Below are 27,666 nucleotides of genomic sequence, written 5' to 3' on the forward strand. Positions count from 1 at the left end.
TTCCAGAGTTCTGAGCTTGAAGCTGATGGTAAAGAAAAATTAGAACAAATTGAAATTTGCTTTTCACAATTGAAGTAGCCCTGAGTGGAGAAGAGTACATTTGCACTAATTACTGTCCATTTGTGGTTTCACAGGTAGTAGGATTTGGACAACATGAATATGAAGATCACGACAAAGGTTTGAACGAATCCCTGTATGGAGAGGTCTCTCAGCTCACCTTCTTACCCATTTCCAAACTGATGGAAAATTCACTTCCTATTAACAATTTCCAGAGTTTCACCGAAACCCTCAATCTCTTCCCCTTCCACAAAATATTAAAATGAAATTTGAATGGTGATAGGAAGTTCATGCTGTGTGTTAGAGACTGCAGTGAACATGTAACAGCAGATCCTGCTTTTTAGTGATTTGGGATTGACAATTGGTCGTATACCAAATGTAAGTATGTCAGTATAACTAGCGAATTTAAGAGTGAACTTTGAGGACTGTGTTCCCGGCTCACTCAGTAACGATGGAAAGGCTTTGAAGTTCACTGGAGCACAAATGCAAGTAAATGTATGGATGCTGATGAGGTTGTAATGAGCGTTTTATATTTAAAACCATCTCTGTTAATGCAATTTGAGAGTTGCATGAAGAATTGCCAGGAAGAGCAGCAGCAGTTACAATTGACTCTTCGTGTTGCTGTACTGTCTTTGCAGCTAAAGTGATGGCCCATCATGTCATGAAAGTGAAGCTATTGTGAATATTCCATGTTATCAGTGGGCCTGTTCTTAGTAGATGTGTGTGGGTTGGATGGAGGTTTATTGAATTTTTCTAGCCATGTTCATCTATTGGCCTTATACATAAAACTGTACATTTAGCAGAGCTCAGTTCTTCAATTGAGATTGATCTTAATGTGTTCTCCAAGGAGCCAGCATACTCCGATTAGATTGATGCAAATACAGAACTAGAGTTTAATCTTCAACCAGAGCTTTCAGCATATCCTTTTATCCACCTAGATTCTTGGTGTTGTTTTCACATATGAATTACTGGTTCTGTAACCAGAATAAATATATCTGATACATTATGACAAATTGTCTTTATATAAATGATTACATCTCAATTAATGTGGATCTAAAAACTGAATAAGAATGTGTTTTGCAGCCTACATTCGATACAATACATAAATGGTGCTAAGTTCCACTTCCTTCCCATTGCTATCAATATTTTAATTGCTGCCTTTTTAAAAATCACAACTTTGATCAGTTTTGCAAATATCTATTTTGTGTTTGAAAAGTAAAGCCTTCAATGTGTTTTGAAATCAATTGATACCATCCTTCTGAATTAGACCCTTCTAACTGATTGGTCAAATACTGTGGGGGGGAGTTAACACAGCACATCTTGTGAGTGGTTTTCATATTGCTTAAGGTTGCAAATAGAGAAACGTTGATAACTCTTCGTGGTTTTGCGGGGGATAGAAAGACTAAATGTACTCCTGGAAAATCTGCCATCTAAAGAAATGGTAATTCTAGTGGTTTGGAGAAATTTTACCGTGGAAACCCAGCAAACGCACTGCCCTTACATTGGTCTGGGTGTCAGACCAGTGCTGTCAACTATGTAACCAGTTGTTTTCAGGCAGTTACTGTGACAGCTCTAAACCTTAATGTCTGGGGCAACAAGTGAAAACCCAGAAATACTTTTTCTTACAAACTGACCAAATCCCATGGAGTGGGCAAAGTTACTCCAGGTGGCCAAGGGACTGTTCTCCACTTATAAATGATAGTCAAGAACCACAAATTCATATGATCTTTGCAAAATGTACTTTATGAAGGTTTAAGATGTTGCTACAATAAACATAAGAATGAAAATCAGCTGCAATCATGTTCCACATCCCATTGGCTATCATTCTCGGAATAAAATTCTATACACTTTAATCATGTGACACTCAAATTAATAAGAAGGCCTCAAAGTGTTTTTAAATTATAAAGCAAAATCATTGGCTTCATTTTCATCTTACCATTGCTATATATAACATTTATGCATCATTTCATTAAAACAAGACTGTCCAAATTAATGAAGTATATATATATATGTACACATCTCTACGAAAAAGTTTTTAGACAGAAATGAAAGATTCTCTAGTAAAGCCCTACATTGGTATACATAGGGCATAGCACATTCTAGGAAATTAGTTTTGCACTGCAAATTCTTTACATCTGTACAATGGCAATAGAGAGAAAAAGAGAGTGCACTTAGAATAAATTGTACCGACATCCAAGATCTTTTACTTGGGCTGATTTTTTGACTGTTTTATAGTATACATAAAATTTGGCAGATGGAACTTGTATTGATGACTTGGAGGTCTGCAATTAACATAAAGTTATTTCTAGAGCAGGAGCAAACATTCACAACAGCCATTCTGCAGCCAGTACTAAAGGAAGTCCTTTGTTTATAACTCTCGCAAGATGTTAACAATTCAACCATCTTTTTGAAGTCCATTTTCCCTGAGAAAGGAACCTCTTAAAGTATCACCAGATGAAACCTGAATGATGCATTTTTCAACAAAATGCAATCTTGGTACCAGAAAGCTATAGTTTTATTAAACTTTTTTAAAGAATCTTGATACAAAATTTTCTGTCGCAGGTAAAGGGAGCAAGATTCTCAGTCAAAGGCTGTCGGTTCTACCATGTCAAAGTCGTGGTATTCTAATACCTGCTGCAACCTAACCTCTTCAGCAGAGGGTTGTCGTACACCCAACATTCACCATCTTCATGGAACACCTGGAAGGGGATATCAAATACACTTTTAATACCTTTCTAGTTCAAACAACATATTTTAATACCTTTCTAGTTCAAACAATTAAAAAGTAAGAAATAATTAAATGAATAGAAAGTTATATGAAATGTCGGCACTTTTACACGGTACCATTTATTTCTAAATTGCAATCTTAGAAACTAGCAAGTAAAGAAAGGAAAATTATTTAGTCTTAATTCTTCAAAATTGCGAGCATCCTCTCCACATTGGCTCTATCTAGACGGTGCCAATCCTATGGTGTGTGGAAGATGTTGAGAATGAAGAATAACCTAAACATTCAGAAATAAATACATTTACTGTTTCTGTCAGCAAATCCATATCAGGAAATGTTGTTCTTCTGTTTCCCTGAAGATTAAGTTGGTTGCCCTTTAGTTCAGAAATATGGATATTAAGTAAAATTGAGTTGGGGAAGAAAGAATCCAGAGAAAACGCATGAAATGTTAACATAGAAACAGGAGTAGCATTCAGCCCCTCAAGCCTGTTCCGAAATTCTATAAGATCAGGGCTGATCTGTACTTCAACTCCAATTACCTGCCCTCACTCCATATCCCTTGATCCCCTGACCTTACAAACATCTATTGCTTTATTTAGCTTGAAGGCTGCAGTAGAAATGACCTGTCAAACTGCATAAATTCTGAAATTTTCAGTGCATCTTTGTTCCCAAGAAAAATTGCCAAGCTCCAAAGAAACCAATTGCTTTCTGTTCCTACCATTTATTCTGGTTTATTTCATCTTGTCAGTTTTTAGATACTTTAATTAAAATAATAATTCCAAACAAAAAATTAATTAAAATCATAGAATCTAAATAAGAATATCCTTCAATTGACAGTATTTATGTTGTCTCATACCCGGGTCTCCCACTGAACTTCATTCTCCTTTCTTTCCCTTGCTTCAGCTCTTTGTCTTTCTTCAAGTCGGTGCTTTGCATCTGTGGCAGCATCAATGTCCTTAATTTTCAAGTTGTACGTTACGTCCTTCCAAAGACTACAAAAGACAATTGAAGGTTTTTTTTTAACATTAAATCCATTAAATAATTTCAGACAGGTAAATATTCAATTTGATTCTCAGTTGTATTGAGTTAGCTGACCTGATTGGGATAGCATTAGCTGATCTTTATCACTGCATTAGCTGCACTGTCACTGGGGAAGTCAGCCAAGGTTTGGCACTCTTGAATGCTACAGAGTGAACGAGGCCAGAATCTACAGGTGGGAGGGGGCGTTAGAGCAGAGCAACTGATTATGTCTTAAGTCAAATAACATGACAGATTTGCATGTGGAGGATGACAACTTATACCAAATACCGTGTAGTGCTGATCCCTATGAAACAAGCCAATAGTAACAGTAAGCCCTGGGCTATAGGCAAGAGTAAACCTAATAACGTGGAGAGCCAGATACAGTACGAGACTTACTCTTCTCTTTGCTAGTTTCAGTTCTAAGTTTGCTGATCATGGAACCAACAGTTTACCAAATATGGTCAAAGCACCTCTACACACGAGTGCATTACAATTGGGTTTTGAATCCTTGGGAAGAAGCAGAGTGCAGTTTGTATCCCTATGCAGTGATCGTTAGTGAAGATTGGACTTGGACATTAAGTAAAATATGGCCTCGATTCCAGGAAGAGTCAAAACCTACAAGAGAGGGAAGAAAATGGACAAGAAACATAATATGCTGCAACAAACTTACCTTCTGGATTCAAACTCCTCTTGATCTTCCAATTTTCTTACTTTTTTCTTGATGCTGGGCAATTTCTTTGTATCTACAAATAAGGTACTTTCCTGCATAAAAAGCAAACCATGTAGTTTTTAACTAAGGAACTTCAAATGCTTTAATTCATACAAAAGCAGAGAGGACGTTTCCACATTCTAGATTACAATCATGTTGGCTGCTGCTTTGCCCTGCATTTCTGAACGTCCAACTCACCTCCTCAGGTCACCCAATGTTCCACACAATTCACAAATGCCTTGATATGTTTCATCATTATAGGCAGTATATTAAATGCAAAGATTATTTTACATCTATCCCACAAAGAAGCATGGTCACCAGCTCACAGTTCTGATACTGTATAATGCAGTGGGCAACAACAGGCTGCCTTGTCACATCAATAAACCTGTTTACCAAGTGACGGTCAAAGTGGAGAGAACAAAGGGTTAAGCGGAATCTCAAAAATGCGAGGGACACGTTGCATTTGGAATGGTTCGTCTCCGTGGAGTCCTGTAGCTCAGTGGTTGAGCACTCGCTTTGCAAGTGAGAGACCCGAGTTCAATTCCAGGCGAAACCTTGGGCAAGTTTCCTTACTCCACACAGAGCCTAATAATAATCCCTCCAAAAACAAAACCAATAATAAATTGGTCATTTTCAATCCATGACTGTTTGTGGGACATTGCTGTGCGCAATTGGCTGCCGCGTTCGCCCACAAATATACAGTCAATTCACTTTACAGTGTGTTCTGTGAAGCGCTTTGGGACATCCTCCTGACGTGAAAAGCGCTATATCAAATGCAAGGATTATTATTATTATTAGAAGAGCAGCACAATCCACAACAAGACTCAAAAGCATGCTACACCTTTCACATTGACCACTTACCCCCGTAATCCATTTAGCATACATTACTCCGTTCCATTCCCCCTCAATCGAGCAGAAGGACTTCTTGTCAGCTGGAGAACTAAAAAAAAACAAAAGAATTCAATTATTTCTATGCAAATTACAATAATATACAAAAAAAACAGAATAATCACATAACGTGGAAAATTAACCTACAAGATTTCAGCAGTGATCCTGTGCTTCTTGCCTCCATAAAAAGGCTTGGTGTGAAATATAATGGTGGCATTGTACCCTGTTTTTGTACATGTTATGTTGCATTCTCCTCCTAGTTCCACCCATGGAACAGTTAGAATAGATCTGTTTGATAAATTCAAAAAGTATATATGATACAATTATCAGATTAAACAAACTTTTTTTTAAAGCTATGTTCTGGTAGTTATTACAGGTTTATAAAACAGGACACGGAACTTGCCTTCCATATCCATTTGGAAAAGTTAGAATATAATGCTCATCGTAGTCGAGCAGAGACACGCAGCCTGAGAAATGAAATGAAAACACTCAGTCTGTATCTCACAATACCATCCTGTTTACAGAAAAGATATCAGTGTGATGAAACTTACCCTGCCCTATATTGTGCACCCCAATAGACATCCCAAGGAACTTTGATTTTGTCCAAATGTGAGCATTAAACTGGATTCGTTTTGCAAAACATTCAGCATAAAATGCAGAGACTGTAACAAAACAAGAAAATTAGCACATAATGAGCAGGTTGATGAACAAAACAAAAGGAATATATTCAGCCTTTTCCTCTGCAATACTGAGTTGAAGTTCTAATGTGTTGCATTAGATGGTTGGGGGAGCGAGGGAGGAGTAGGGCAAGAGAGGAAAGTAATCTGTGTCTGTTCTCGACATTCAATTCCCAATCTGAGTATAACTACAACAACAACAACAAAATTACATTTATAGAGCGTCTTTCACGTCGGGAGGACGTCCCAAAGGGCTGAACTGTCAACTGTACTGGACAATAAGCAAAAGAGGGTGAGTAAACCAGTCACAGGGCAGCAATGACAGCCGCCTGGTTGTTTTCTCAGTTGAGAATGGTAGATAAAGAACAAGCCTGTTATAATGTGCTTGTCTGGGTCCAATTCAGGCCCCACATTACAAATAAGAACAAAAACTGCCAACTGCTAGGTCAGCAGATCACCGACATCTTCCTTTCGGAAGTGATGTCAGTCGCGCTTCCTATACATATCCCATGTCACGATAGAAACAGGCCAGCCTGCTGTTTTTAAACCGATCTGCCTCAGAACAAGGTTTCCCGCAGTTACAGAAGATCAAAGGCAAAGGTTTTACTTTGAAATGTATCCTGCAGGCACTGTGTAATGGCCGTATTAATCAAACCACAGAAATGACAGCACACAGTGCAATACACAGTAAGATAGGAGTAAAGATACCAGGAAATATCTACAAACAAATCAGTGTTTGGGAAGGGTGGTGAAGAGGGGGTAGCTGGCCATAAACCTAAACTGCCGGGTAACAGATAACAGACAGCAACTGATGAAACAAATCTCCATATTAAAATTCTGATGGACAGAAACCAGTCTCTGATTGTGTAACAACAACTTGCACTTATACATCGCCCTCCACGCATGAGCGCTTAACAGTGGCGGAGCCTGACTCCGAGTCGGGGGGAGGTGGCCATAAGCACAGTTAAAAAGGAAAGTTTTCAGGCGGGACTTGAAAGAGGCGAGAGGGGGCAAGGCGGAGGGATTGAGGGAGAGTGTTCCAGAGTTTTGGGGTGTAGTGGCTGAAAGCACTACATCCGATGGTTGGGCGGAGGGTGCAAGGGATGAGTAGGGGCTGGTGCCAGTCGAGCGGAGGCGCCGGGTGGTGGATTTGAACACGAGAGTGAGAGGATCCGGAAGTCGATCTGTTCGGTGATGGAGAGCCAGTGAAGCCGGGACCAGAGCTGGTGAGACGTGGGTGTGGAGTTTGGTTGGGATCAGTATGTGGGTGGCAGAATCTGAATAAGCTGATCTTGTGAATAGTGGAGCTGTGGAAACCAGCGAAGAGGGGGTTGGAGGTGACAAACACTTGCACGAGGGTTTCAGCAGCATTTGGGGTAAGGTACGGTTGGAGGTGGGTAATGTGGCGGAGGTGGAAGAAGGTGGTCCTGGTCAGGGACTGGACGTGGGGGAGGAAGCACAGTCGGGGGTCGAACAGGACGCCTAGAATGTGCACTGGTTCGGTGAGTCTGAGGGAGAGCCCAGGGAGTTGAAGAGAGTTTAGATCCACAGAAATGAAGACGTTGACGGAAGACGAGGAGTATGGCTTCTGTCTTGTCCATTCAGCTGCAGGAAGTTTACACTCATCCAGGCCTTGATGTCAGACAAGTTGATAGCACATCGGGGAGACCTGGAGTTGGTGCTGGAGGAGGCAAAGTAGATTTGTGTGTCATCCGCAAACATGTGGAAGTTTAGCCTGTGTCTGCGGATGACATCGCCCAGAGGGAACATAGAGATAAGGAAGAGAAGAGGCCAAGGATGGATCCCTGGGGTACCCCGCAGGTGATCGGGCGGGGGGGCGGGAGGAGAACCTGTTTGCTGAGATGAAGTGGAGGCAGTTGGTTAAGTAGGACTCGAACCATGCGAGTGGTGTCCCACTAAGGTAGATGAGGGAGGAGAGACGATGGAGCGGTAGACTGTGTCGAACGCGGCAGAGAGATCCAGGAGGACGAGGAGGCAGAGGGAGCCCTGGTCACAGATAGGGAGAATGTCATTTGTGACTTTGACAAGCGCTATCTCTGTGCTGTGGGCAGTCAGGGAGAAAACCAGACTGGAGGGGCTCAAGGAGGGAGAGGTGTGACCGAAGTTGACCTGCGACAATGTGTTCCAGGACTTTGGCCAGGAAGGGCAGGTTGGAGATGGGACGTAATGCAGATCCGTAATAATCTGTAGAGGAAAACAGCCATTTTTCCTCCCTTCTAAAGTATTCTTTTTTCCCAGTTTAAGGGAATATTGTAATATTCAAACCCTTTCTGAGCAATAAAACACAGGAATAAAAAGTTAGCAAATCAGTATAGCAGCTGTTAATGGGTTGGAAGTTTAGTGCCTCAGGTGACACATGATCTCGGGCTCCATTTCCTCTGGGGCAGGCTCTCGGCACATGTTTAAAATGTCAACCAATGTCCAGCGCAGACACACAGGAGCGCTCGCTGTGTGTGAGTTCAGGGCAGAACTGTAAAGGGTTGTGAGAATGTAGGAGAATATAGTGTGAACCATCCCTGGAGGAGTAGATACTGAGACAAATCAAGGCTGAAAAAGTACCGTATTAAGGAATATAGAGAAAACATAAAAATGGAATTAAACAATGTTAGGGTTGGAGATTTCTTGAGGTTCTTAAAATTAAAGTTAACTACAAAATACAGTCACATACTCTTCTGTACATCCTATGACGCACTTTGAAATGTCTTCCTGAGATGAAAGTCTATAAAATTGAAAGGAATTATTATTGTTATTAATAATTAAACTTACTTGGAGGATGATGGGACACCTGTTCTGCTACAAATGTGACATTGCTCATGCCAGCCCATGGGATAGGTCCTTCAGAAACAGGCTCCTGTGTGGGAAGGAATCTGCAGGTTACATTAAGAAGCATAACAAGTCATCAAAGACATCTGACCATGTGATTTTACCAAATATTTCTCAATGGCACATTTTGGGTTAATTACTATCGCCTCGATTAATGCTGAGCAATGTGAATGAGCTCCAGTGAAGAAGCTCCTGATTCCTGGCTGACCTCAGCTGAGAGCATCTGCTTCACATCCTCTGCACCAAATTAAGGTTTTCAGGGCCCTGTTGACTTGATTGCAACTACCCATGTTCTTGGAGAAACAATGTTAGCTTGAAAGACTGGAACACAATGTAAAGGACACTGCAGACATTTTCTCCATAGCTATAATTTGATGGAATTGCCAATGATCAGATTTACCCTCATCAATGATGGAAAGCCAGCCAGCAAATGATACTCAGCTACAGGACGGCTGCTGGAAACAGCTGGAAACTATGTGACTAATGCATTATTGTTTGGCGTGGGAAAGCACTAACTCATACCCTGAGGATAGAACCGATCTTGAATCTATCCAAATGGCAAGGAAACCAAAGACAGATACAAGACCAAATTTAGTGCAAAAGAGTCAGTTCAACGCAGAGCTAAACCTTTAGCTTTTGGGACAGCAGCCAATTACCTCCTTTTAGGTCTATCTTCTCCGTCAATTTTTATTCTAAAACAATGGCAACAGCAACGACAATGAATGTGTACCTGAATCCTTTGGACACAAAATTCATTAATTTCATATTTATTAGTGAGCATCGATCAAAAATATTCACCCACTAAGGACTACCGCAAAAGCAGAGCAGATTTGGTGCTAAACACAAGCTTTCCATAGGGTGGAACAGAGCTGCCCGAGTGGTGGTGGTGTGGTTGGTGGTGGGGTTGTTGGGGGTCAGGGCGGTGATGGGGGTGGGGACGTGTTTCTGAATATGGAGTCTGATGAGATGTCTCCACCACCCCCTCCAAAGTCAGATACTCTTGTTCCAGAGGTAATTAGGATTGTTATATCTAGGCTTGACTACGCCAATTCCCAACTTGTTGGCCTTCCCAACTCTTCCCTCTTCAACAACAACTTGCATTTACATAGCACCCTTCATGCGGGGTAGCATCCCGGAGTGCTTAGGATGCTACACCAGCTGCAGATCATTCAGAACTCTGCAGCTCGTGTCCTCTCCCGCACCAGGCTCCATGAGCCTATTACCCCCATCCTTGCCTTATTCCATTGGCTTCCCATCACACAGAGAATACAGTTCAAAATCCTCGTTCTCTCCTTCAAGGCCATGCTCCTTCCTACCTCTCCGACCTGCTAACGCCATATCAACCTGTCCGTTCCCTCCGTTCAGCAGGCTCCGGCCTGCTCCATGTTGCCTGCCCGGCCCACTATCGGCGGTCAGGCCTTCAGCCTCTCTGTCCCCAACCTTTGGAACTCTATCCCAGGTCCTTCATCTTGCTCCCTCCCTCACATCCTTCAAGGCACATCTCAAGACCCTCCTCTTTGACCGCACCTTTGGCCACTCCCCTACCCCGACCCTCCATCCCCCCTGATCCCAATCCCCAGCTTGGGTCCAAATCCCTGACTGTCCAGCTCCTTAGAACATCTTTCCAACATGAAAGGTTCTGTGTAAATGTAACTTGTATTGTGTAAATGTCATGGGAATGGGAAACTAAACATCAGCAAGAATGCAACAAAACACAGCCTAAAACTCTGCTTCCCCAACATCCGAGCCCCCTCCCCACTGTAAAGTAAGGGGTGGGAGGGGTCACTTCAGAACATCCTACATTCTTCCTCTCAGTCTAGACACGAAAGCACCAGGGAAACGCTGACTCATGTCCAACATTCAACTCCACAGTTAGCCAACTGTGGGCAAAGTGTAAAAAACAAAAAGATTGCGTGACTTTAATGTTACTTGAAATAAAGAGAAAAGCTGAGAAATGATATTCTGCATCGAGCAGAAACACTCACCGTGTTCTCTTCAACTTCACCCTCAGGCAAAGCCCAGTGACACTTGAAAATCTCCCCTAGGATTGGATTGTAAGGTTTTTTTGCCACAGATCCCTTCCGACCAGCGTGGAAGGCTGACAGATACCATTTGACAACTTGTACCATTCGATCTTTAGGGTCAGAATGATCTACGATACTGAGTGAAAAAACATAGTAAAGAATATTTCAAGTCAATTTAACAGTAAAATAATCACCGACAGCAAAGTAGCCCCAGAGTGAATGACACAAACTGCTCCACGACCTCTCTCTGCCAAACCTTCTCTGCAGCAGAGAATTAGGAAAACTGCATGAATGACTGGTTTCAGTCGGATTTGGATTTTGCTATACTTTCTGTGAAGAAGCACATCAAACGTTCCTTCGGTGTAGCTCCGTGTTAACTGGCCTTGAGAATCGCAGTAAACTGAGGGAATGGACTGAATATCTGTGGAAATCACTGACCCACTAGCCTTGCTGATCAACTGATAACAAGGCCAAGCGACTCAAGAAGCTGCAAGAAAGAAGTTTACATTGAAGTCAATGAAGACAGAATTCACAGCTTTGTGTGAAAGGGAGAACATAATTACGACTGTTCACCATACTGCAATCAGATTCTTAAGCCTTTAGCGCAGAATTATTGAGAACAGATCTAAGTTTAATAAAGTCCATCTGTCCACGCACACTAATTGCTCCCAGTGAAACAGCTGCCGTCCTTTCCACGTGGAAAAAGGAAAATCATTTACCTGACAAACAAGTCCGGATGTGCAAAAAAGTCTGCATACATCTCCAATAAGGACCGTCTCTCCAAGATAAAAGTGGGAAGAACAACCTACAAAAGAGTTAGAATTACATTAACAAGTCAACAATCTGTCTTGAGAGCTTTAGTAAAACAAAGTCAACATGGTTCTGTAATAGAGAGCACAGGAGGACCGAAGAGAAGGCCATTCAGCTCACTTCGCCTGTTAATCAGATCTTGGCAGATAGATCTTTTAATGTTAATAATAATTAATTGCAATACTCAATAAAATGCAATGTTAAGAGTATAACAGCAAGAGTATGCTTTTAGAAAGAAAGTGGATATATTGTACCATTACACAATAGGTTTTTTGATTGGATACAGTCTACAACAACACTATCAGACATTTAGGTTTCAAAATCTCAATTTATGTATTGCACGTTGACAATACACCACTGCTTAGATGAAGCAGTATAAAATGACATTTTTTAAAAAAAAATGAAATTCCGATGGCCCCACTGAAATGATCAAAAGGTTCCACGATTATTTAAAGGACCAGAGTGTCGTCATCCGGGAAGGGGGGCGAGAGAGAGAGAGAGGGGGGGTAAGGTCATGTGCTGTTTTTACACACCATTTTAGCTGTGCTGCAGTGTCAAGGACTTGATCAAAGTCAAGTGCCTCCTCATTAACTGTTCTGTTTAAAGTTCAGGTGCAATGTTTAATGACGAGTTCAACAACATAATATAGTTCAGACGGTTACTTTACCATCGTGGTCTCCTCGTGGCTCACCTTGGTCAGGTCCATACCCAGTCGCACCTGAGACAGCAAATGCATGATAACACTCTTGTGTTCTTCGACAGATTCTCCTTCACCATCATCATCTCGGTCATCATGTGTGTCAAATAAGTCTGGGGATGACAATCAGCATTTAGCAAGCCTGTGCGGAAGGTGAGACTATAGTGCTTGAACTTTATGTACAGCAGAATTCTAGTAATTGAACAACAACGATAGGGCAAATGCAATGTTGTTAAAATATCAGGTTATATCACCTTTTACTCAGGAGGTCATCACAAAGTACTTCAAAACATATTTGATAGATTCATGACAAATCCCTAATACTGCTATCTCATGTCAACTTAGCCATATAGACTCAAAAAGGACCTACAACTTTGCACGTAGACAGGCTGAATAGGCAATGGCCATTGCTACTTGTGGTACAATGAAACTGGACAATTCCACTGTCCCCTCCACCTACTGGATGCAGCAATTCATTCCCTAAGTATTAGAATACATATAGCATACATATCTAACATATACACACAGCACACACAAGCAAAATAGCTTTGTGAAAAGCCAGAGTTAATTTGAAAGTTAATCTGTCAGTTTCAACTTCAGGAGTTGTCATTGAGCTAACACGAGTGTGAATATCAGAGCTGACTGGGAATCGCAAAGGTGTCTCTTCCAATATTGTTTAAATGCGCTTCCTCACAGACTGATCAAGGACATGGGAGATATTTGCTGGGCATATCAGCTGCTGGGCATAAGACTCTGACACTTTGTCTGTAGAACAAGAAATACACACTGAAGGATTTTTTTTTACAGACTGTACTTGTACATTATACTATTTAGCAGAGTGTAAACACTACTTTCCTTTAGGAACATTATGATTCCTATATTTACGCAACCCTTGGATGGCTATGATAGATCACACTCCACCATGAGATAGAAAGACGCCCGTCACCAGAGCCAGTCACAGGTTCAGAGATCAGACTCTGCACTGAGGCATCTCAGATACATCAAGATCCTCTGGCAGCCATTTCATTGAGCCGGGGAAGTGAAGTGGAAGAGGCTGCTGTTTATGTGCTTGCCCAGGGGGACATAAACAACTATGAAGAGCACAGGCAGCACATCATTGCTCTCTCCCTTTTCTACTGAATAGTTTTGTTTGAAAATTCTGATAAGCTTTGATGGCCTTTTAGAAAGATAAAATGACATCCGCTATGAAGTCATGGAAAACAGGACACCCCAAACCTGATATTTAACACAGTACATAAAGGCCATCACAGAAATCTAGTTCCTCTAAATAATTAACTTTTATCTCTATTAAGAGTCGACTTCAAAGTGGATGTTATATAATAATAATAATAATAATCCTTGCATTTGATATAGTGCTTTTCACGTCGGAAGGACGTCCCAAAGCACTTCACAGAACACACTGTAAAGTGAATTGACTGTATATTTGTGGGCGAACGCGGCAGCCAATTGCGCACAGCAATGTCCCACAAACAGTCGTAGATTGAAAATGACCAATTTATTATTGTTTTTGGTTTTGGAGGGATTATTATTAAGCTCTGTGTGGAGTAAGGAAACTTGCCCAAGGTTTCGCCCTCTGCCTGGAATTGAACTCAGGTCTCTCACTTGTAAAGCGAGTGCTCTAACCACTGAGCTACAGGACTCCACATCTTGATTTTGGAGGAGCCAATGGTGCATTGATATCCACAGAGACATAATCAAATGTCATATTGTTTACTAAAATCCCTTGGAAATCAAGCACAGCTGTATAATTCACATGAGAGCAGAAACTCCGTTATTTTTCTTATGTATTTTATTCAGATAGACCAGTGGACGCGAGAACATATGGCAACAAAGATTAGTAGTGCTATTTCCAAAGCAGTAACAGTTGTTCAATAAGTGGAACACTATTCATCTGTGGGCACATGATAAATTAATTAGTACTGAGATCCAGATACTACAAATCTTCTGTCCTTTAAACACTGTGGTTGCAGCATCTTCTTGTGTTCTGTCACACAATATTGTCCTCAGCTGGTTGATTCAGTCGCCACATGAAATAATAAATCTGACAGTGATTGCTTACATGTTTCACTGTAAATATTTAGCTGCCACAGCAAACCTCATCTCGTTAATCGGAAGATGGGGGAAGAAGTAAATCAATCTATTTATTACTTCAATATCCTGCATTCAAAATACAAATATAATTTACATGGCACTTTTCATATCGGGAGGACATCTCAAAATTATTTAAAATGTTGGCTGTAAGCTAGAGACCAACATTTGGCGATGGAGGTAAAACAACAACAAATTACAAATACAAAAACAAAGATACAAATACTAATAGGAACTAGCCACTGAACTGTGATACTGTCTGAAATAGGTGACCCCTTTTGTCAAGTTTATTTTTGTAATTATTATTGTAGCCGTTAGCAGTCCTGAAACTGCTCTTAAAATATTGGCTGGTTTATTTCATCCCCACACAATGTTTGGTTCATTTTGTCATTGATTTCACCCCAGCCTACTTGTATAAATCCCTAAAGGAAAGTTCGGAATAGATATTCCTTGATCCAAATGGCAAAGATCCAGAAGCTCCAAACCCACTGTCCACCCACAGCCAACACAGGAACCAACCACTGCGCCCAGGAACTAAGTTGATCATCTCCACCTTTGCCTAACCTCGAACTCCAGTTAATCAATAAACCATTTGGTGGGTGTCAGCAACTCACTTTTTCCCTTTAATCAATAGTTTGATTTGATGTTTGTTAAGTCTACTGTAGTTTTATGCTCTCAGGCTTTCAAAGATGCTGTAAAATACTGACCACAGGCATAGAAGTAGCTTATGTGATGGATCATTATTAGTATTAAGGGATTCAATCAATGATTTTTAGTCTCCACGTAATAGAGCAAGTTCAGTGGAAAATCACCTGCATCATTTGTCCCATTGGACATGGAAGAATTCAACGATTCTGTTGTGTCTGGGCGCTTGAGGCCGCTGCCAGTATTGCTGTGTGTGATCACCACTGGAGATGTTGAGCTGCAGAAAAAGGAACAATCATCATTTTAATGTTAAAGTCGGGGAGAGGAAAATCATTTGGCCAAGAGAATCCAAGAGAAGGCCAAGGCCCATTGCTAAGGAGCTGAACCTCAGCAGGAGTTTCCACCTTTAAGCGGGTCGGGGTTTGTAATGGAAAAAACCTTTGTTTTGATTATTCTCCCACTTGAGATAAAATTGGCTGTTTTTAATACTATTTTTAAACAAAGTGCTTTCGCTTAAAGATCCTGTATTTGATGTGTGCATCGCCTTGATCACTCAGGTCTGACAGCAGAGCCGCTAGCCAAACTCACTCTGCCTGAAGCTGTCATGCACTTAGAAACTCTTTAAGATGACATCAGGAACAGAGAGGAAAGTATTCACTTGTGTCTCACAAAGCATTAAAGTTCCCTATTGTGTTTGACAGGTCATCTGAATTTTTTTTTAAAAATTGAACTTTAAACCCACAATGTGACTTTGTTGTATTGTCGTTCGTAAGAAAATTCCAGGTGTGTTAATACCAATGGTTAGAGTTTGACTGGGTTTGTCATTGTGGGTTATGATTAGAATAGTTATTTAAACCCAGCATAGCAGGAAGTAATTACAAAGATTATCTACTCAAGGTATTCAGGCATCATAAAATGATGAGAATAGAGATTTAACAGTTCATAATCTCTCAATCAGATTAGAGAGCAACTTCACCAATTATCTATTTACAATATATGTAGCTTCCATGAGAAGGGAGGGAGCAGATAAGAGATATTCCATTTTGACTTGATTCTTGAGCTGGTAATAAATAAATAAGTAGTGTGTTTCACAGCTCATGAAAGTGTTCACATATAAAAAATGATGATTGTGCAAGAGACAGTAGAGCTCTGTTATAACACCTTCACCAGACACAGGTGGCATTTTGTGTATACAAACCCCTGGCTTTTCACACCTAATAAATAGGCCAACCTCTGGGTCACCTTGTTGCCGCTTATACTCCTGTTAACACCACGGTGATGTCAAAAATTGGTGTTTAAATTTTCCACAAATAACTTGTCATCAAGTTGCCACTGAGATCACTGGGCACGTACAGCAAGTGACATCCGCAGCAGCATGAAGACCCCCAAAGTCAGACAGTTTAGCAAATGAGGAGCCGCCAGCAATCTGAAGCCACTGCAGTGAGTGTGAAATGAGCTCTCTCTCTCTCGCTCTCTGGGGGGTGCATCCTGTTTACCCGATTCCACAAAATTAGGGGCAGGTTAGCAAAAGCCAAGGTTTAGGGGGCCCCAGAATGTGTATTGGAGGAACTACTGGAGTTCAACCGGCAAAAACAATCATGGCTTGTTTTTTGAGAAACAAAACTACCAGTAAAAATGGTGGCAGTCACAGAGCACTAGTAATGCTGAAGCACTGTATTCTTTACTGATTTATTAAAGTTATCTTTCCCTTGCTTTTACCAAAAATAGCTTCTCATTTTGTCTGTTTTTCTCCCTTCCTTCCTCCTGAGGACAAGTGCCAGCTCTGGCTAAAAAGCATTTGGAGGGAAATCAGACTCCAGCAATGGCAGCTCCCAGGACAACCTTGAGATTGTTCTACCCAACCCCAGACACGGCTCAGGAACGGGAGGAATATCAAAGCACCAACAGATCAATGTCCACTCCAACAAGAAATGTTTGCTTTTGATCAATCTGAAGCAAAGGATGCGTGCTAATGACTCATCTACTTATAAAGAAAAGCTATTTTATTGATGTCAATAGAAATAGAAGAATGTGACACCAGGGTGAGAGCAGACAGGGGGACATGCTGCTGCCCTGACACACTGCCAAGATTCAATATTTACAAATCCTTCACCACTCAAATTCTGAGTTTATTATCACCATATAATTCAGCATTTAGAAATTTGCTTAAAGCAATGCTGCTGTCATTTTATTACCATTAAATGTACTTCTAAATTATAATTTCTTTGTTTAAACAAGTCTATTATTTGCAGTGAATTTTCAATTCTTAATGCAGTAAAATAGATAACACAATAGTTGCTCCATATCTATATGTACATCTATCTAGTAATACAGTGGAGACAGGAGGGAGAAGGGAACAGAGGTCACATGCCCAGTTTCTGTGCTGTAAGGTTCTGTGTAATTTTGTATAAGACGGAATGACTTAAAGAAAACACATTTTATTTCCCTTTGTAATAATAATAATCCTCGCATTTGATACAGCGATTTTCACGTCTTCTAAACGTCTCAAAGCGCTTCACAGAATATACTGTAAAGTGAATTGATTGTATATTTGTGGGCAAAACGTGGCAGCCAATTGCGCACAGCAGCGTCCCACAAACAGTCGTGGATTGAAGTGACCAATTTACTATTGTTTGTTTTTTGTAGACTCATTCAAGCGTTCCTGAATAAACTGTGTATCAAGTACTCACTCTAGGCAGCGCTTTGGAGATGAACTACTCTGGTAGAACTCATCAGCGTCGTAGAACTCATCCTCACTGCTGGAATAGGAGAAATCGGGGACTGTGTTGGGAGAGAGGTTGATGTGGCTGGGGGAGGTGACACTGCTGCTGGGTGCTGACTGTCCACTTCCTAATGAACAAAACAGACACAGCTTGAGAAACAAACCTGCTTTATTAGGTACAACAACAACAACAAGATTCCATTTATTGAGCGCCTTTCACGTCGGGAGGACGTCCCAAGGCGCTGTACAGTTGGGTCAGGACCCGAGCATTGGGGGGAAATGGTCAGGGTGAGGGGAGGGAAGGGAGGGAGCGAGGAGGGGGTAGAGAGTCGAGAAGGGAGCTGAAGGCTGAAGGTCAAAGAGAAAGGTCTTGAGACCGGCCTTGAAGGAGGAAAGGGAGGAAGCGGCGAAGGCACTGGGGGATAGAGTTCCAGAGCCTCGGGGCTGAGAGGCTGAAGGCCCGGCCACCGATGGTAGGGCGGTTGGGGCGGGGGATGTGGAGCAGACCGGAGCCAGAGGAACGGAGGGTACGGGCAGGTAGGTAGGGGGATAGTAGGTCGGAGAGGTAGGAGGGAGCAAGGCCATGAATGGCCTTGTAGGTAAGGGTGAGGATCTTGAATTCGAGTTCACATTCCCATATGTGAACAAAGAAAGGATTAAAAAGTAAATATTGCTTTCTCTTGGTACAAAATTCAGCTTTAATGGGGTAGGCATCTTATTATACCATCAATTAAGTGAAAATACTTTTAACCTGATGTCTGTGGTTAAAGACGCTGCTCAGCAAAATCACAGGGTGTCGATCAGGAGTTAGTCAGGAGTGAGCTGATCTCAGGGAGCTGATCTTGGCCTCAGGGAAACAGTAAATCAGCCACCGTTTCCTTCTCCTGAACGCTATCCTGAAGCCTGTGTTAATAATAATCCTTGCATTTGATATAGCACCTTATCACGTCTTCGAGACATCTCAAAGCACTTACACAGAATATACTGCAAAGTGAATTGTATATTTTGTAGGTGAAACGCAGCAGTCAATTGTGCACAATTTTTTATCATACACATGCGGAAACCTACTGCCATGTTTAACAGTATCCCAAACCGGAGATCCACAAATATATGCCTTCTACTCAGGATATTTCACACTCTTTTGGAAAAAGGGAAATAGAATACACACTCTCTCCCTGCTTACCTAATTCCAGAAAGTATTAGGCACAAGTTAGCACAAGACCCTAGAAAATAGGCTGGGAGTTTAACCAGCTCAACCAAATTGAAGCGCTTTGAGATGTCCAGAAGACGTGAAAAGCGCTATGTCAAATGCAAGAATTATTATTATTATTACATAATGCCATTGAGAACACTATCTGGTAAGCTTTGTGCTACTTATCCAGTTTAGACTACCTGCCAAATAGGGTTTGGGTTTCAGGGTTAACAGGAGCAGGGAGGTAAGAATCTCTGTTCCCAGTGACTGGTCTGTCCCTCCAAGTCCTACCGATCAAGCAGGCTGGTTGGTCGATCAATAATGCCTTGGTGTAGTGCAGACCCACCCGGCTCACAAACTGGATTAGCGAGATGATCACAAAGGATTGACTCAGTTGGATATTCCGATGCCAGCCACACAAATCTTGGAGCCAGCTCAGCTCCAAGCAGATGCCGCCAACACTCCCCCCCAAAGGAGGAACCTCAGGACCGACAATCTTACCCACTAAATGTTACAGTCAGGCTCCACTACTGTTAAGCGCTCTGAAACGTTACCCTGCGTGGAGGGCACTATATAACAACAACAACAAAGTTACATTTGTAAAATGCCTTTCACGTCGGGAGGACGTCCCAAGGTCCTGGAAAGTGCCTCAATATAAGTGCAAGTTGTTGTTGTAATTCTGCCACAATTACCATCGCTACCAACAGGTAAGTAAGTAATAAAAGTAGTTAGGATTATTTCATTGACAAGTGGTAAAGAAGAACTAGAATAATCTGCTAAACTCGCCAGTCACTGCATAGAAGAAATCCTGAGTCACAGTTCAGTTAGGCCAAACAAACTGTTAATGAAGATATGACAGCATTACGTACTTGGGATGGGAAAGCAATCATAATGCCATGACATCTTATATTTACTTCACCAGCAATAGGTAAAGGTTTCTAGGCCCATAAAATTAAAATACAAAAGGTTAAAAGTTTACCCTTAACAAACACTTTTAGTAAAAACAGATTTCAATTCCTTAGAACAACGTTTTTTGTCTGTGCAAGCTAGTGTGTTCCTTATAGCTGAGCACACAGCAAAGCAGAGAGGCAGAAGGGCCGCCTGCCAATAGTGGGGCGAGCAAGGCGGGGTGGGGGGTGAAGCAGGCCAGAGCCCGCTGAGCAGAGGGTGCGAGCAGGATGGTAAGGGGTTAGGAGGTCGCAGAGATAGAGGGGAGCAAGACCGTGGAGGGCTTTGAAGGTGAGGACCAGGATCTTGAACTGTATCCTCTGTCTAATGGGAAGCCAGTGGAGTCGGGTGAGGATGGGGGTGATGGGTCACAGAGCCTGGTGCGGGCTGCAGAGTTAGTTCTGGATGATCTGTAGCCTATGGAGGGAGGAGTTGGGGAGGCCGACAAGCAAGGTGTTTGCAAAGTCGAGCCTCGTTGTAATGAAAGCGTGTATGAGGGTCTCAGTGTGAGACAGTGGCGATGTTGCGGAGGTGGGAAAAGGCAGAGTGGGTCATGCGCAGATGTGGGGTAGAAAGGATAGTTGAGGGTCAAACAAGACTCAGGATGGAGGAATTGCAGTGAATTATGTCATGTCTCTGTCCCTTACCGTGTAGAGAGGCTCAGCAGCTCCCAGCACACAGAGCTAGCAGCAGAAATTGAACCTCCCACACGATGCCCAAGTATCAGGTCTTAATCATTTGTGAGATAAATTGCTACTCTACCATCCACTACTGATTCTACTTATTGCCACAAATAAATTAAGAGCTACACGACGACACAAAGCTCGCTCTAACAAGAGCACTTCCAAATGCTTGTTAAAAGTCAAAGAAGCTGTGGATCAATAAGACCAAACACTGAAATCCATGCGACACCAAACGCACAATTAGGAGAAAACATGTTGGACAGACCTGTGCTGTTGGGAGTCGGTGTTTGGTGGTTTCCCATTGGATTAACTGCAGCTCCCACTGCCAGGGTTGATGGCCGTTGCTCCGCTTTACATAATTGAGCCGGCTCTGTAAACAACCAGAACAGTGTGTTACAGACTGGTCCCTGCGCCACCGACTGGTCCCTGCGCCACCGACTGGTCCTGAATGATAACAGGTCATGTTGTTACAATGTCTGGAGGAGTCAAACCCAAGCCGTGTGGGACTAGCTGAAACGTCTTAGCAGCACACATCGTAATTAAGTATTTACAACAACATCCGATTTCTTCCTGTTTTGTTACAAATAAAAGGAAACCCAATGTTTCCACACAGAAACATAAAGCAGGCGAGTGTTAAAATAGCTCCATTTCATTAGTCAGATAAATCAGCTGTGGAGGAGGGAGGTGAACATCAATATTTTCTCTCCCATTAAAACCAGGAATGCGATTGTAAACACGATGCTCAGCCTATGTAAGAACGAGTTGTGGTTCCTCCACTCGTTTCCACTGAATCATCAGCTCGTAATCACAGGTCAGCCAGTGTGGCTGTAATCACAGGTCAGGCCAATATGGCATCTTGTGTTTAGGCTAACTATTAAGCAATGGTTGACAGAGAATCCAGGAACCCGATAACTAGTGGTGGAACCTGCTTTATTTTGTATTAGTCATTAGTTATTTTGTATCCTGTTTACTTCTGCTTATTCAATCACTGAACTGCAATGCTGGCAAGAATACCAATATTTATCTTATTAATCTTTACCCACTGCCACAAGATGCAGAACTGTGGAATGGACCACACTACAGGATGCTACATCTACATCAGGGTCAATGATGTTGTGGCGCTAGCTAAGAAAAGTTAAAAGCTTAACTTTTAAAACTTGTTTTACATTCCAAGACACATTTACCTTTCTTAGTCACAGTTTTATACTTAGAAGTACGCAGATTAAAACCATCCTGAAGAAGTGTACGGTATTTTTAATACACTGCAGACATCAGTAATAAATCAATGTTAGGCCCTACTCTCATTGATATTGTTTTCCCCAGTCGTGCTTTTGCATCGTGAATGAACTCTTGGCCCTTATATACATAAAGTTAGTTCTCATCAAGATAATGACGATTGTATTGTTTATCTGTTTAAATTGGTAATTAATTAATAAACAAACAAACAAACAAATGAATAAGATAAATAAATGATTTCCTTTTGGTTCACGAGGAACAGAGCAGAATGTGGTTTGTGGTCTTTCTGCTGTCCCCAGCCTGGGCTCAGAGTGGAGAGTTACTAGTCACAGTTACTAGTCAGCCTGCACTAACCTTTTGGAATTTTTCTTAGGAACAGGCCATTCAGCCCCTCGAGCCTGTTCCGCCATTCTATCATGGCTGATCTGTACTTCAACTCCAAATCTTGCTCTGTTGGTATTTCCATTCATCACCTGTCTCCTTACCGCCTGCCCCCAGGACCTCTCATATCCGATTTCCCCCCACAACACGAGGCAAAACATTAATGCTCACGTTTGCCACACTCCCACACCACCCTTAGTCACTGCATTTTAACACTGCAATCATTTAATTAGCTATGAGAAAACAGCTTGTGATATCAGCAAAATCAAAACATGTATTCCCTGTCCTAAACACATGGCTCCGAATTTACTTACTGAAGCAGATCAGCCACATCCCGAAACCTCATTAGATTTTTACTGCCTCACAGATTTAGGTTAAAAGGCTGCATTGGTTGAAAAGGTATAAATTAAATCGACAGCTATGAGTTTCAGGATAATTAGATACTAACCCATGATTAAATCCATTCCGAAAAACATGGAATAAAAAGAATTTGCATTCCTGAAGGAAATAAATGGCCACTATGACCGAGCTCCATTTTTCAATGTACAGTTTAAATTTTCAATGCCTTCTGGGCAGTTCATTGCATTGTCGGTTACTGCTCTCCATTCCAAACACCTCCTCACCTTCAAAACCAATATGTCAATGCTTGATTCTAAACTTTAACTGTACAACACATTACAAAACGATCATTTAAATGATTTTCCTCAAAAGCTAACAAATTAGATCAACCATAGTACACAGTGACATAGTTCCAGGTTTCAGAGAGAGAATCAGACCTATTAGCTACTGCAGAAGCTAATAGGTTGTTCCTGGAATTAAATTGGTTGAAATAAATGTGGTTTCTTTGCCTGAATTTTTTTTTAAAAATCTCTTTTCCTACGGTCATGACAACATTTCTACGAGACTTTTAAGTCATTAACTTACTTGTTAATGGGGAATCCTTCTCCCACCTCTGTAACATACACCACGACACTCACATCATCAAATATCACTAGTGTTGGGATGTGCATTTTATCATTACAATCTACTGAGGAAAGATTGTGCTTGCATCTACCAGATTCAATTTCCCCCAGAATGGCAATGACTCCCCTTAAAGACCATAAATAAACTAAAGTGTAATTTACTAGTGAAGCGCCTTTTCAAAGATCTGTCATTTGTCTGGCTCAGCATCACGTTCTGGCAATGTTAAGCACTCCAAGATGCTACACTGTATGAAAGGTGCTATATCAATTCTAGTTATTTTTGTCATTGCAGTTACAATTTAGGGTTCAGATACGTTGAATCAAAAGTGCATTGCCATTGGGTTTTCTGGAAATAAAAGTTACTGGAGCCCGACTGCACCGGGTCTCAGTCAGTCAGAGAGAGATGCACTGCTGCTGTGTGTGGCACCTCTCATATTCATCAGGTTTAGTTCCAGCACTTGATACCAGCCGGTGTCTCCTGTCAGTACCAGTGTCTGTGCTTATAGAGATTCACAGTGTGACAACTTGCTTACAATAGGGTTTGTTCTTCCCACTGGCAAAAGTTAAACTGATGGTAAATTTAAATTGACCTCTGTATTTCTTGCTGGCCACTCGCATATATTATGTGAAAGCTGGCAAAGCTTGTGTTCGCATTACACAACATGATGAATTCTTAAACCAGAAAAAAATGTTTGTCGGAAACTGCAGACAAAGGAATAGTACCAACAATTCTGCATAATGAAATAATTTAGTTAAACATTCCAGCAAAGCCTACATAAAATCAAACGATTGAAAGAGAAGGTTATATACCTGCTGGTAAAACAGTCTGAGTAGGCATATTGCTGGTTAGTGTCAAATCCAGAGGGTTAGGCTGAAAAATACCATCCACTGGGTTGATAGAACTCTGGAGAGGACAGAGAGAGCAGATTAAAACACACTATTATCTGTGGCATTACTACAGTAACAATGAAAAGCGGTAGGGCATAGAAACGGTTCCAGAATGGAAATCAGCTGAAACCTGAGGGAGAAGGCAGAGGAGAAATTTAAACTGATGAGTGGAAGAGTGAGGAAAAAATAGTCCCGATTCAGCTAGCATTTCTGTGATGCGTGAGCAATTGAATGTGTTCTGCATCATTGGGCATCAGGATGTGTACATGACAAATACATACCCCAAAGACTCAGATTCTATTGATGGAACTTTTAGTTGTGTATTAAATTGGTGTCAGGCTGCACAAAGGAGAAGGTGTATTTCTAAGTGTAAAAACTGATACAATAACTGAGCCACAGATGTATTAATCCAATCAATTACTACACACCATCTTGTAGAATAGTACAAATTCTTACACATGCAGAAAAGCTCTTATTGAGAAGCAATCCCTCATTAGGTTTTGCTGAGTAAAGATTTAGATTAATAATGAGCAGAGTAATATGGGCAAGTTATTGTTTATTGGATGCCCTTTAAAAAGCACTAGAAAAATCCTCTTAAATATTTTAAAAGGTTCCAGAAGCAGTCAATATATCAAACTCTATTGCAATTTTAATGAGGTAGTAGCCTAGCAGGAATCTTGAAACAATATACATCAAGTTATAAGAGGTTAATATAGGAAGTGCCAATGGTAGCCGTGCTGGAGATCATTTCAGGAATCAGTGCTTTGTAACAAAGCAAAATCTACCAAAATGCTTCACTGCCAGAAAGCTGACTGCTGTAAGTACGCAAAAAAGGAACCCAAAGCTTAAGCCAAAATGCACAGTGTATATCCATATTAGACAAAAGCAATCGAAGAATCATTTTCTCTGGTAAACCTGATTTACTGCTCATTTCACATGGAATAGTTTTCTGCTCCATTCAGACCAGTTTTAAGTAGAATCCTTATTTATTTCATTTGTAATTTTATTAAGATTTATGTAGTAAATGGATTACATTCTGAACTAGAGACAGTAATCCAACATTTGGCATTAATATCACAGATGAAACTGAATTAAATTAACAGAAACTACTATAAATCAAAACTGCATTTTGTAAGACTCACCATTTGTCAGAGTCCAACAGATCCCATTGAAATGTAAATCCATCCATTTACAGCAGTTTGCTCAGTACAGTACTCTGCACACTACACCTTTTGTCAGCAAAATATACCAGAAGGCAGAAAAGACAGGAGGAGGGGGAGTAGGATGCCAAGAGAAGCCAAACAGGAATCTTGTCCTATGACTAAGCCATTGAATACCAAGCGAACAGAAACAGAGCAGGACCATTAATTACACAGGGATTCAAATCTCCACAAAACAACATAACTGGTCTTCAGAAAGGAAAGGAAATAAGACCCATTTTAAGGTTGAAAGTCCTGTAGCCCAGCATCTACACAAGCCTACAAACCAGATCTTTCCTGATGACTGTAAACTGCACTCCAGCAAGCTGATTAAGGTCATGCTGAACCTTACCAGGCAATCTCCAAATGAAAGCTTGCAAATATTACTATAATCCAGAAATCTGGGTAGACAGCAGCAAAACACAATTCCAGCTTAATGCACAATTGGCTTCTGCATTTCAATCTCGATATGGAGGAAAGCTAGTCATTTATTTGTAAGAATACTGTATTAAAATTCCTACCAATCACATTGCCTTTAAAAACAATATTCACTGAAGATGCCAGGCAAGAGAGGATAATGCAGCCAAACAGAACCAACCAACAATGAAACGAAGTAAACCGCTAGAAATCAGAAATGAAAATGTCCAGAACTGGATGAAACAATGCAAGATTTCCTTCTCGAAACTTTCAAATCACTAATTTCCCATTAAATATCTTAGTATGAAAGGAGGAAAAGGAACAAAGCATCATACCAGTTTACAAACTTACTATAATTCCATTTGCGTGCTTCTCCTCATTACTTTGGTCCTTAAAATTTTGGAGAGAAAAGATTTTTCAAGATGCCATTAAACAAGAGCAAAATGTGAAATATCTCCTTAATGTAGCAGCACTATTAGTGGATTAGGTGTTATAGTTTACACAGAGTTTCAATGACTGCTCAACGTGGAGCTGTAGTTATTCGGTTAACTATTCGGTTAGACTTCATAAAGATTGAGAATGCAAATTCAGAATAATCTTTGGATTATTATTTTCAAAGTAAACTCCAAAATAAAATTATACGGTACAGATTTGTCATGTAGGCGATAGCTTTCATTCTTCTCTACAGGTCAAGTAAACCCACAAATCCTTTGCGTGTCTGTAAGCCAGGCTGTATGGTGCAGCGAAGGGATGGCTCAATGAGGGGAAATCTGGCCTGTTCTTGTACACGTACTAAAGGCTGGATTCAGAGTGGCTTTGTAGAGAGCTAAATGCAATGGTTTTACTCCATCCTCTCAACTGGTAAAACCAAATGCAAAGAAATTAAATATTGGAAAAAATATTTTTAACATGTATAATTTAATACTCAGGTGTCAGAACTAATTTATCTGGGATGAGTGCTCAAGATTCTTAAACTGCTTGCTAATGTCTCCAACAGCACTGCTTGGGAGGTTTTCAAATCACAATTGCAATAGTCCCACTTAATCTGGGATAAAGCAGATTTCAATGAATTATCTGTTCCAATAGTAGAGCATTCCTGATCCCTTTTATGGCCATCCCTACAGTCACCAATGACAAAGCTATTGCCAATGCAGTAGCACACGAGAATGCAGAATTCTGTACAACACACCTTAAGGCCAAGCTCCTGACATTTGACCTGCACTTAAATTATAATAGGAAGAAACAAGATATGCCAGAGTTGCAAATTATCTACAGTTACACAGTGCGTATGAACAGTATGTACCAATTTCTAAAAGCAAAAATATGAACACCAACAAAGTTGTGCTTTTGTCAGCAATGCCAGGATGGAGGACAGCACTTGCAGTCAATTCACCACATACCAAACTTCTCAAATGAAATTATTTTTGCAAATCAGATTACAAAGCCTATTGATGAAGGAAATGCAGGGGTTGCCAGGAACACTACTGCTCATGCACAAGACACGTGGCAGACACGACTCAAAAAAAGATTCATTCTCCACTGCTGATCCAAACTGTAGAGCAATACTGTACCTTGTTTGTAATCAAATCTACAGGACAAGTCCTATGGTCTCGGTAACAATGGTTAATGGGATGGAAACCTCTTAAAAGGTGCCCAGTGCATAGTCTCTGGTAACCCATAATGATTTTGCAATGAAATGGATTTTACCTCCACCAATAAGATCTAAAGGAGTACTCACATTGGAAACTATTTCTGGAATGCTCGCATCTTTTCTTAAAACCCTTTGGATAACCTAAGTACCACTTTATTTATTACAAACCTTAATTAGTACAT

General features: G+C 41.0%; 2 protein-coding genes across 6 annotated transcripts in view; one reads left to right on the forward strand and one right to left on the reverse strand.

Moving 5' to 3' along the window:
- LOC103182811 (nardilysin) overlaps positions 1 to 1,063 on the forward strand; it is a 31,032-nt gene extending 29,969 nt beyond the window's left edge. For both annotated transcript variants that reach the window (XM_007899956.2, XM_042335140.1), the window contains exon 32: positions 135 to 1,063. In XM_007899956.2, coding sequence (XP_007898147.1) covers positions 135 to 323 — 189 coding nt within the window. In that variant the 3' untranslated portion in view covers positions 324 to 1,063. The remainder of the gene's footprint in view (positions 1 to 134) is intronic.
- A 716-nt stretch (positions 1,064 to 1,779) lies between these two features.
- The window catches only part of osbpl9 (oxysterol binding protein-like 9), a 77,177-nt gene continuing 51,290 nt past the window's right edge, over positions 1,780 to 27,666 (reverse strand). For 3 of the 4 annotated variants that reach the window (XM_042335144.1, XM_042335147.1, XM_042335148.1), the window contains 16 exons: positions 26,185 to 26,223; positions 24,140 to 24,233; positions 21,016 to 21,120; positions 17,896 to 18,055; positions 15,373 to 15,482; positions 12,446 to 12,564; positions 11,664 to 11,749; positions 10,906 to 11,080; positions 8,864 to 8,948; positions 5,951 to 6,061; positions 5,803 to 5,866; positions 5,547 to 5,687; positions 5,373 to 5,451; positions 4,473 to 4,564; positions 3,639 to 3,774; positions 1,780 to 2,756 (listed from right to left, as the gene is read on the reverse strand). In XM_042335144.1, coding sequence (XP_042191078.1) covers positions 2,682 to 2,756; positions 3,639 to 3,774; positions 4,473 to 4,564; positions 5,373 to 5,451; positions 5,547 to 5,687; positions 5,803 to 5,866; positions 5,951 to 6,061; positions 8,864 to 8,948; positions 10,906 to 11,080; positions 11,664 to 11,749; positions 12,446 to 12,564; positions 15,373 to 15,482; positions 17,896 to 18,055; positions 21,016 to 21,120; positions 24,140 to 24,233; positions 26,185 to 26,223 — 1,671 coding nt within the window. In that variant the 3' untranslated portion in view covers positions 1,780 to 2,681. The remainder of the gene's footprint in view (positions 2,757 to 3,638; positions 3,775 to 4,472; positions 4,565 to 5,372; positions 5,452 to 5,546; positions 5,688 to 5,802; positions 5,867 to 5,950; positions 6,062 to 8,863; positions 8,949 to 10,905; positions 11,081 to 11,663; positions 11,750 to 12,445; positions 12,565 to 15,372; positions 15,483 to 17,895; positions 18,056 to 21,015; positions 21,121 to 24,139; positions 24,234 to 26,184; positions 26,224 to 27,666) is intronic. The other variant, XM_042335146.1, reaches the window with a different exon arrangement.

The sequence above is a fragment of the Callorhinchus milii genome, unplaced genomic scaffold (genome assembly GCF_018977255.1).
Source record: "Callorhinchus milii isolate IMCB2004 unplaced genomic scaffold, IMCB_Cmil_1.0 Scaffold5, whole genome shotgun sequence".
Taxonomy (NCBI): domain Eukaryota; kingdom Metazoa; phylum Chordata; class Chondrichthyes; order Chimaeriformes; family Callorhinchidae; genus Callorhinchus; species Callorhinchus milii.